The sequence below is a fragment of the Helicoverpa zea genome, chromosome 20, assembly GCF_022581195.2.
Source record: "Helicoverpa zea isolate HzStark_Cry1AcR chromosome 20, ilHelZeax1.1, whole genome shotgun sequence".
NCBI lineage: Eukaryota > Metazoa > Arthropoda > Insecta > Lepidoptera > Noctuidae > Helicoverpa > Helicoverpa zea.
Genome location: NC_061471.1, coordinates 7,726,412 through 7,738,480, shown reverse-complemented (window position 1 = coordinate 7,738,480; position 12,069 = coordinate 7,726,412). Strand labels below are relative to the sequence as shown.

The window sequence follows — 12,069 nt, the reverse complement described above, 5'->3', positions numbered from 1 at the left end:
GTTGACCTGTTGAGGCAGGTCAGGTGACCTGACCTTTTAAGAAGGAGTCAGGTCAACGCTAGTCTTACCTAATCGAGAGTCACTGAGCTAATTACATACTACTGTAATATGGCTTGATCAAATTATTAGTTGGAGCGGTAGAAACTCATTTGATGATGTGTTTTTGCAGGCGAGAGGTGACTGTGTATGTGTGTGTGTTTGTTATTAGGGGCATTTGTTGTTTTTGGCGTTCGAACTTTGCTTGTTGTAGGGTAGGTGAATGATCGTTTGTAGGTGCTTATATTGTTATTTTATGCAAATGTTACATGCTATGCTGCATATTTAATGTTCCCATGGATATGTAGGTGCGAAAAGAATACTCGTAGGTACACCAAAAGAACTTACATTAATTTGTGTGTAACAAACGCAGAAAGTGCTTTTTGATATTTTTTCTCAATTCATAGGAATCTTTAATTTTATGTTCGATCATCTGATATCACCTAACAATAATAAACTAAATCCAGCAATAATAATAAAATTATAAAATAAACATCTTTAAAACTTCCCTATTCACCCACACCCTGTAAACAATACCGAGGCCTTCTAAATTAGGTACTCCAATGACCGCAAAATGATAGCATCAGTGATCAAAACAATAATACGGAAGGTGAAAACAGATAAATAAACACACCCGGTTTTTCTGGTTGTGTAGGCAGTAACCGGGAAAGCCTTTCAATCGTGTACAATATTCCTGGAAATGTTTTGAAGTTTGAAGTACGAAGGTAGGGTTACGCCTATGTACTTTTAAACTGTTGATAGCTTTAGATAAGAGTTTAAACTAGAATTGTATGGTTACGGATGTTGTTTCGGAAGGCACGTTGGGCTGTAGATATGCAGTCGTTCTATGAAATAAAGTAACGCAACAAAATTGTTGATAGGCGAGGCAGATGATGAAGTAGGACAATAGAACACCAAATTTTAGGAAACTAAGATAATAAATAACGCCTTATGCAATGCAAGAGTAAATTTTATCCATTAGGTACCTACTTATGACTAACAGCGCTTCTGGATTACACTTGCAGATTTTCTATTCTTTTTCGTTTCGATAATAGGAAAATCTTACAGTGGTTGATAGCCTTTTTATCGAATAAGGCCACCTCTTTGTCCGGGTAGGTATACTTATAGTTCGGGCGGAATATGAGCAAACCCATGGACTGAAGCTAGTTCGCATTTTATTAAGTCGGAAGATGCATTAAAAGCTTTCAGATCAGCCTCAAGGGTCTTAGTCACAGGATTAAGGACAGAAGGATGATTCGGATTGGAAAAGGTAGCATTATATAAAAGGTAAAAGAAAAGATTATATCTTATATTCAAGCGTAAAGACGTGGGAAGTCAATTCAATATAATATTGCTAGCTTTGACCCGCTATTTCGCTCACTCCGGGCTTCCGACTCATTGAGTCGTAAGTATTTATCGGAGTTCTGTAGAAACTCCGTATTCTCTTAGATATATTGTCTGTTACTAGCTTACAACCTTTTGTTTGTTATTTTCATATCGTACTCGCAAAAACCCTACTTTTATCCCCTTCATCTATCATTCAACGTAATATAAAAACATAGCTTGTGGAGGTATGAGAGCAGAGAGTAAAGCTCATCATACCTCGCACTAAAGGGAGGATCCTCCTACCGGACAGTGGGCTACTGCCCGACAGTTGTTGTCGGGTGTGATCTATCTGTGTTCACTGTGCGCGCGAACACTGCATGTTCGATGCAGGATAATTGTTGATAGTTGCGTCTCCAAATGTGTAGATGGCGGTGTTGTCAGTTGTAGTACCGCTACAAGCTAATTGAAAGGTGATAAAGTTGAAAAATATCCTATAAACCTCACCACATAAATTTCCCGCCATTCCTACGTCATAAAAGCCCACACACGCAGTCATACCAACATTAGAAAGAAAAAAACAAAAGAAAAAAGAACACATGACGTTAGTTGTATAACAGATCCCACCCAAAACAAAAATGTGAAAGGCTGCCAAGTTCGATAATATGGGAATGCTTCGCCTATAAAAGAAGTGAGATCTGAATAAGTACCAAGTTTCATACACATACCTCAGTTAAAAATAGTTACTTTTTAATGATGTTACTTGGCAAGTTTTAATAGAAAATTATATACTTGATTCATTGCGTTTAGTAGGTTTATAACAAGGTGTGTGAAAACTTGCCAAGCAACATTATTAAAAAGTAACTATTTTTAACTGAGGTATGTGTATGAAACTTGGTACTTATTCAGATCTCACTTCTTTTATAGGCGAAGCATTCCCATATTACCGAACTTGGCAGCCTTTCACATTTTTGTTTTGGGTGGGATTTCATTTATTTTTGTAAGGTTGTTTATTTTATTTTTTTCTTATGATTAAGTTAGTTAAGGAAATGTCTCATTTATACTATCTTTCAGATTTTTGAATATGCACTATGCTTCTTACAAAGAAATGAACTAGATTAACTTAATGGACTAGATTTACCAACTGACTGACATGACATGTTATCATATATTATGTTCGTGGATCAAAGTTACACATTCGTTATTTTCGAAAGTGACTCACACTTGGCCGTTTTCAGATTTTTACTTTACTTTGACTAAATACAAACCTTTGTAACGAATTTCAGATCGGTACGACCATTCGAAGATATATAATATAAATATAGATAAATTTAGTTCGTTTTAGTTCCTTAGGGGTATAATCTGAATTATTTTGAAACTGACTCACACTTGGCCATTTTCAGATTTTTCCCTTTACCTTGACATAAAGACCTACCTCCATGCCAAATTTCAAGTCAATGCGACCATTGGAAGTGGTCTAGGTTTTTGATGAGTGAGTCAGTCAGTCAGTCAGTGAGTGTATAGTAAAAATAGCGATTTTCTGACGTCAATATCTCAAGACCTACAATAGGTATCTTAACGAAATTTTGTATTTTAGATAAGTGAGGGGGTCTTAACAGATACTAGAAATTTGATATGCGTAAATAAAATAGATTTTGAGTTATAGGGGGGTCGAATTTGGCCCGAAATGGTTCGTGTAATATAACCCACGGCCGGTGTGTCGCTTTTTTTGCTTGAACTTGGCGGACACACTGCCGTGTGTCTAGATAAGGCAAACGCATCAGATCGTAAAGTTAAAGGTCACATTTGTAATTTGTATTCAACCAGAGGAAGTATTTACATAATCAAGACGAACTTCCTTGTAAAACTGCGGACTTTTCACAACATCTGTTGTTGATGAATCCGAGATGTTTGTGTGCGTGATGTTTTGGACCGTGAAACGAACGCGCTTGTTTTGAAATTCGAACGCGGTTTTTTGTGTAGCCGTATTTAAATGTTTTAAATGCCACCTTTTTTTGGACCGGGAAATTTTCAACGCCTTCAGACCAGTTTTGTTAACAATACTCGTGTAACTTTCTATTTATAGATCAATTTAGTTTCCTTAAACGGATTAATGGCCGCTTTGTACATCGATTACACTAATTTATTCATTGAGTTTGGAGTTTCGCATAGATCTGATTAAATATTCATTATGAACTTTGTAGGTAAACAAATGCAAAATCACACAAATAAATTAGTTAACGGTTATCGAAATATTCGACCAGGAACGAGATTCGGTTATGAATATGATCTTTGAAAACATAAAATTTATTTTTTCTGAAGTAAAAATGATCCGTAAAGTTCTAAGTGACCGTAATCCGATTTGAATTCTGAAGATTTAAAACGCGGTTCCAAGAAAAGCTGCGTTCCACAAAGTATGATCTACTAACCTGTGTTATGGCTGCGTTCGATATAATAGGTTGCTTCAACTGTGTAAAGAGGTCTCGATCGAGTCTTATCTCCTTGTATTGAGATACGCTTGTTTACAAGAGAAACTTATAACAAGTCTGCTAGAAATAACGACTTGGTTTAATGCGAGTTCTGAGTGAAAATAGGATGTTTTTTTGTTTAAAATGAAGTGAAAATGGCTTGAACTTATTATAATAAATAGGTAGTGAAATATTTTTTTGCGAACTAACGGAAGAATATTATGCTTATCAGTAATATTATAGTTTTTATGAACTGTGTGTTATTGAGTTTAAGTGAGATTAAGTTGAGGTTTTATAAAATGATACAAAATTCCAAAAGAAAGACTACACAGTGTTACAGAGTTTCAAAGATTAACAACATCGATTGTTATTCATAGGTTCAGAATAATTGAAACGTCTAGTTATTCATGAAAACTGTTCATCTATATGTAAAATCTTTTGAAAGCCTAATGGCTTGAAGCCTAAGGTCTGATAAAGGTAGATTAATCTCAGGTTTCAATTTAAAGCTCGTGAATATTATATGGGCTCGTCTATTCCATTGTTGAATTAAAAAAATACACAGTCTTTCCAAAAAGGATAAGGTAGGTACATCTATTCTACGTATGTGATTCTCGAATAAAATTAAAAAAAAATAATCAGACCTTAAACAAAAGTTATTAAAGTGCCTACCTATAGTTCGGCCATTCAGAGAATGCGTTCCTGACACGTCGCGATTGAACTGACGACGTAACTACATTCATTGATTATTGATATAATAATGTTGTTTTAATGCTCCTCAATTGTTAAAACGGTAAACAACCAGCAAAAATATTTTTATCGTAACTGCAACGCCATTGCAAAGTTACGTCGTCAGTTCAATCGCGACGTGTCAGGAACGCATTCTCTGAATGGCCGAACTATAATTACTCGAATTTCAAAACTGGGTGTGTTTTGTTTAGCGATCATTTAGTGCTCAACCGGCGCTGCTACACCAATTAACCTTCTTCCCTCAATGTTATTACTCTTATACGTGAAAACAACGTACAATTGGCGGCGTATTGCCAATAAACGTTATAGCCACTTGGACTTTATTCTCTAAGCAATAAAGTTGCTTTTCATTTTCGCCCCAGTCGTGAGACGTAAAGACGTTGTACGTCACTAATAAATCCAAGCAAATTACTTCAGTGTACATTATAAGAAAACGTAATCATCAATTTTGTAAAGGAGACGTAAATCGAAATTGTTTTTCAAGAACCCATTTTGACAGGAAGCGTGACTTTTAATTGGATGTTGAATCGAACGCGCCCTTCCATTTTCGAAATTCGAATTTGATGAACGAGTGAAACCTTTTTGGCAAAATTATTTTTAAAACTATACGGAAAGAATCCTTCTTTTACTTTTTTTCATAGACAATACGTGTTCGGAATATTATTATTTAATGTTTGAAAATATCTAAAAAAGCAAAAAGTTCCCTTGTTTAAACTTTGTAAATATAGGAAGAGGTAGATTCGGAACTTCTTCAGTAAATTCTACAAGTTACTTTGTTAGTTATCATTGTTTGCAGCTTGTAGACATTGTTCCAACTTTAATTAAGTGTGGCAACACCAATGTTTAGCGTGTAAACACTGTTATTTTAAAAATAAAACTTTATACTAAACTGGGGAGGGTAGTTTAATCCTTGTAATTAAAACTGGGTTTTTAAAGTGTATTTTTAAAGGTTGCCAGCTCGTTAAATAACATGAGGGGTCAATGTAATTAAGCGTCGAGATTGCTAATTATAGGTAACCTGATATTTTTAATGCGTTTTTCTAAAGATAAACTAGCTAATATCATAGTGTAAAAAATAGAGCATAAGCTTCCTCAATAATTACCTAGGATAAACATTAATCTTTCTGATACAATTTTTTTGTTAACTATTCTGCTTTATAATGTACTAGCCGTTTTCTCGCGGTTTTACCCGCGTCCCGTGGTAACTAATGCCTAATAAAATATAGCCTATTTTACTCGTGGATAATGTAGTTTTCGAATGGTGAAAGAATTTTTAAAAACGGTCCAGTAGTTTTTGAGCCTATACATTACAACCAACCAAACAAACAAACAAACAAAGTTTTCCTCTTTATAATATTAGTATAGATGTATATTTACCTACATGAGCATCAAGGTACAACATAGGCTGGCGCAGCTTTTCTATACAACGTTATTTTTTGTTTATGCGAAACCTGATACACCTATCTAGTATTTTTATGTAAAGAATCTATGTACGAAATTTCAAAACCGTATCATGAAAAATCACAAAGTTATAAGCCTGTTAAGTTACGGGACTGTCCGTAGAAATACATAATCACCACAAAACGCACACATGCCGCGCAACGCGATAGCACTGCGCTCGCGCCCGCTATGAACTCGCCGTGACCTTTGTTGTGCGAGAATAAATACCTATTTGTGGTGTCCAACATTCAAAGTTTTTTAGATTATTTTGGGAAAAAATATAACATGGTGTAAAAACTATTGGAATCGATTCAGTTACTGATTCTGAACAAACTATATTCATGTTTCGCACAAACAAAAAATAACGTTGTATATCAGAACCTATGCTGTATGTAGGTTCTTGAATGTTAATAAAGATGTAAAGACCGTCCCTGAAGCTTATTTAGGACGGTTTTCATAATTTTCCCAAGGTGTTAGCTCTAACATAATGGCCGTAATCTTCAAGCAAGAGGCCCTAGTTTCAAATTAAAACATAATTATTATAGGACAGATTATGTATGCATGTATGCAGAAATATAACCACAGAAGTCTCTTCAGGAAAGTTTATTTTATAATCAACTTAGCCTTTAGGCCCTTCTCAGCCGAATTTAAATAAATAATGAGACATGTTCATGACTTTGTAGCGTTTCTCTCATTGCGAACATTAAATATGAAAATGGTTCGTTGCGTAGGTAATATTCTGTTTATTTCTGTTGTTAAGTAGTTTAACCGCTTTTTCACATTGAAGAAAAACTAAGCAACATCGCCCGTAAGAGCAGAGTGGTGTCGCTTAAAAAAAGTGCGGAAAATCCACTACGCACTACACACTTACAATGTAAGAAACATTAGTACCTATACATCTTCACAGAAGTTCCAAAATTATGTAAATATGTATGTGAGTTGCTTCGTAACTAGGTAAGTAAAATTAATGTTAAACGATTTTCACTTGCTTAACGAAAGATATCTTCCTAAATATAACTTTAAAATTACAAACCTTTAACAATCAACAAAAGAAAAACATAAACCATCAACGTTTTCGCGCCATACAACACAATTTTCTTCTAAAGCCGGCATCACGTCAAAATGTAAACGTTGATTCGCGCCATATTTGCGCTCGGTTCGTCCGTCATTTTGGTTTTATTGCTGTGTCTATAAACTCTGGGTAAAGAACGCGAGGATTTGCTTTATAGCTACCATTTTAACATTTCAAATTGGAAAAACACATGTTTTTAACTTTAACTTTAAAATAGTACCAATAAATAAATAAGAAGGACCTACTTATTTCTAATAAAATTCAGTTTTAGCCCACTTTGTTTTTTGTTTACAAAAGCCTCGTCAAGTTTATTGTCTTTTCTATAGAAAGGAACAATTGAAAAGCCTTTCGTTGTTGATCTTTAATTAAAACTGTTGCTTTGGCGATAACAACTTGAGCTGAACAAAGTTAAATGTTTACTTCAAGTGAAGGATTCTCGATGAAGTAAATATTTATATAAAATGGAAGGTTATTTTTTTGTTTTAATTAAATTCAAGGGTCCGTTTTATTCTAATATAAAATTTAATAACTACGAGTAGCCACACCGTGCTTGCTTACTTGCGAATAATTTCGGTTCGTGCAACCGCATATAATTTGAGCTAACGGTCCTTTTGTAGGTACCCAAATCCTACAGAACCTTTTAGGTACTGGTCCGTTTAGGCTCTGTATCCTTTGTTGACGACTCAAAGATTTAACTACTGAACTAAATGAATATTCAGAGAACATCAAACATTTATTTAGTAACTTTGTAAAAATACAGTAAAGTGTGTCACAGTATTTATATCGTGACTTTTTGCCGTGTTTTTAGGCTATTACTAAGCAATTAGGTATTATTTTATGTCGTGTAGCTTAAATCGTTTACATGGACTAGTATAACATTAGAATGATAAGTTCATGACATTATTTTGCCCACACACAAAAAAACATTGCTAATTAAATTAAAACCATCTCTGTAGACCAGGTTTTCTTTATTTTGTAGTTGTAATGTCATGCGAATTTTGATTTACGTTTTTCATCACCCAAATCCCAAAATAATTCATCTATGTAAATAATGTTGCATGTCACTGACGACTGACGGGTTTTGTATGTAAATTAACACACCAGTTTTCCCATAGCTACCAAAAGGCAGATAAGCCATTAATTTTTATTGCGTAATTCTTATACTCAGTTACGGAGTTCCTTAGTAATAGGTACATACCTACATCACCGTGTTAAGCTATGTAAATGTTGCATCAAAAATATCCAAATTTATAGCGTAAACTAAGTGCAACATAGTATGCTGTTGATATTAATGTATTAATATAATGTTCTTCTCCCACAGGTGCTAGGCTCTGACACAGAATGGCACTTCGCGCACCGCGGCCTGCCTCACGCGCGCCCGCGCCGTTCCATCGCGCACACTCGCTTGCTCAAGCAGCATCCACTTGTAAGAACATATTTTATTTATTAAACTACGTGAAACCTAAGTGTTGATGTGACAAACCAACATGTATACGGAAACCTTACAAAATGATACTTGCTTTACGATTCTCGACAAAAAAAGGAGAACTACGAAATTGCAATTACTTTTTTTCCTGTTCGGCAGCATTTTTATATTTAACGATGCATGGAATTTAATTAATTTATACCTAATATATTTAATTAATTTTAACAGTTGCAGTTTGCTTTAGGTAGAAAACGTGATTTAAGTAGAATCTTATGATTACTCAATGCATATAAACTTTTCATATAGGTAACAAGCCCACACTAAATACAAACACAATTCAATATCCACAGTCTTATTAGCAATATATTTTTATCACAATACCCCAGTTATTTAATTTTTTTTTTTTTTTTTTTTTTTTTTTTTTTTTTTTTTTATTGATACATAGTTTGGTAATGGTTTATTTTTATAATCTATTTCTACAATGTACACACTATACATATATACAAACTTAAACTACTTTAATATAAGAGAAATCAATGAGCTTATAGACCGGAAAACACTAGGGAAACAAGAATAATAAGAAAGTCTTATAATACCGGCGATTAATGACGTTATTGGGTCGGCCATTTTATATTCGCTTCATTAAGTACGCCAGATGAGACTGAAAAAAGTTTTAAGCTTTTCAAAAGTATTAAAGGAATTGGATCATCTTTATAGGCTTATTTTCTTGTTTTTGTCAATAGTGGCGGATATTTTTAGAAAAAGGAATTTGTTTATTATAGACTGTTTTCCCGCGGTTTCGCGGAAACTTCTGCCCGTGCCCGGATAAAATATAGCCTGTTACTCGGGAATAGTGAAACTTACCGACAGCGAAATATTTTTTTAAATTGGTCCAGTATATTCTAGTTAGCCTCTAGGGTACAAATAAACAAAAAAATGTTTTATCATTACTATATTAGAGTAGATCACAAGCGTGACCCCAATTTTCGTTCTGTAGTTCTGCTGTTGCATGGTTCAATATCCCAGTAGCAGCCCTAGGGGCTAGATTAGATTCTTGTTTATGACTTTCCTCATCAGTGGATCTTAAACATAACGAGTGAAATGTAGGCGTAATCCTTAGGGAAAACTTCATATGTAGTTCATAATGTGACAAGTAATATGCCATTTTTGTTTGCTGCGTTTCTTTTCACGTGCAAATGTTCTATAAAATATTAAGAACTATTATCACACACGATAAATCTCAATCAATTTATATGGATAGACTAAACCAGTTATACCAAATAGCTGAAATCCATATTCAATACAAGTCTTTATATCCCTACAATTCTAATAATCGGACTGAAGTTACTGGATTCAACTTCAATTTAAAAATCCAACGAAACTTACATAATATGTAAGTTTTTATTTTTTGTAAGTTTTTATTTTTTATTTTATGTAAGTTTTTGTTTTTTTTTTTTGTAAGTTGAATATATTATATTCAAACGAAAAGTCTTGTTCACTTTTGCTTGCGTTTACTTCGTCTGTAAAATTTCGACGTCCCATTTGACTCGTTCAGAAAATATATAAAATCCTTTCTTAGTGGACCTCCTATGTACTGAAATCGTATAGAATTTTTTTTTGCTTTGAGAAAGTAGTAAAATACTAGCTTTGATGTAGTCGCTTTTAGTTGAAATACTTCGTTGCAGCTGGCGAGTCGATTTGTTTACTACATTTGCCGTCGGAGAGCGTATTCAATCCGCGTTAATGTTTTTTGTGTTAAAAAGTAAGACAGAAACCAGAAAGGTTTATTTCATATTATTTAGTTAGGTGTAGGTAATGCACATAAATTCTGTTTAGTAAAAGATTGTTAGGACTTTTATGTACTTTTTAATATGTCATTGTAATGAAATATTAACTCATTTTTATATTTCATTATCATGCACGTGCAATGAACTCATTTAAGAAAAAGCTACAAGAAATATTTGGCCATAAATAATTGTAAATTTGACTGAAAGTATTTAAACTTTTCGTAAGAAAAGTAATAAATAAGCTTCGTGGGAAAACGTTTTTACTTTTAGAAGCATTTAGAATAATAAATACAAAAAACGAGAAAATGTGAAATGTACATACCTACTCTGTGTTCTTTATGAATACTTTGAAAGTCAATGTTCTTGCGTAGAATACTAGCGCTTTCACCCGCGTGTCGTGGGAACTACTTCACGCATCCGGATAACAAAACACTCGCACATAGATGTGGTAGTTTTGTAAAATACTGTCAATATGAGACTTGAGAATTAATGCCAAAATCCATATATCGTCGTCTTAGAATGAAAACCTCGGAAATGCATTTTTTCTCAATATTTTTTTATTGCATTTCTTGGAAGATAATCGTAAAAAATATGGAATACTAATCCTTATCCTGAAAAATGCATTTTTTCTCAATATTTTTTTATTGCATTTCTTGGAAGATAATCGTAAAAAATATCGAATACCAACCCTTATCCTGAAAAGTTATCTCTTGCACTTACGAGATTTTCACTCTAAGGCGTCGATATGTAGATGTAGCTACATTTCTGTCGCACCCCACTCAAAAAATCATCGTGATATTATGTACCTAAATACCACTATAAAAAAAAATAGTTATCAAGTATAATAAAACTAACTTTACAGCCAATTACTTTAGAGCCATTGTAAAACAAAGGGATTGACTAATCCTTTGTAAGACGAGCAATAAAAACAACACTTAGCATAAAATAACTATTACTTAACAGCTGAAGCTAAGAATAACATAGTTAGTTATTCATTAGTTTCTTTTTAATTCAACCTTTTTGAAATGAAAGCTTTAAGCTGGAGTTTTAACGGCAAAAGAACGGCTTATGATTGCAGCATTTTTATTCCATTTTAATCCTACTAATATCCTAAATGTGAAAGTTTGTGAGAATGTATGGATGTGTGTGTTTGTTATTCAATCACGCAAAAACAGCTGGACCGATTTGGTTGAAATTTGGTATGTAGATAGGTGGATTAAGAGGACGAATTGGAATTTTTGGCGCCAAGGATCTCAATTTTTCTCAGTAGGTAAATACAAAACGGATCAAAATACAACTTGGTTACCTGAAAGTTCATGATATAAACCTTATTTTGTTAGACGTCAAAACATGATTAGGTAACTTTTATAACAGAGAAAAATATATCAAACATACCTCTTTTTAAAAAGAGATTCACATATTATGGGCAAACGGGACCGATTTAAGCCTCTTAAATTTTTTAGTAGTTGAGTATATACATACTCTTTAAAATTGTAGAAGGAATTTTTATCAAATTATCATTTCAAAATAATAAAATTACAAAACCATTTTGTCGCTTACGACTTTTAGTTATAAGTTAGCGCGCGTATTGTTATCCTCGCCCCGCTCAGACGCTCCGACCCCTTTTGGCGCCTTAGATGCGCGTGCCGGTTATGGAATTATTGTTGACCAATTCGTCGCCTTAACACAGGCTACTTTTCATCAACACACCACGCGGGCAAAGCCGCGAGTGGAAGCTAGTTAATCTATAATTCTATACTATGTCTATGC

The 12,069-nt window shown here is 33.7% G+C and overlaps 1 protein-coding gene across 2 annotated transcripts in view; it reads left to right on the top strand.

The window, feature by feature from the left end:
- Positions 1 to 12,069, top strand: part of LOC124639980 (neuroendocrine convertase 2) — a 115,380-nt gene that overhangs the window by 41,267 nt on the left and 62,044 nt on the right. For both annotated transcript variants that reach the window (XM_047177526.1, XM_047177527.1), the window contains exon 2: positions 8,408 to 8,512. In XM_047177526.1, coding sequence (XP_047033482.1) covers positions 8,408 to 8,512 — 105 coding nt within the window. The remainder of the gene's footprint in view (positions 1 to 8,407; positions 8,513 to 12,069) is intronic.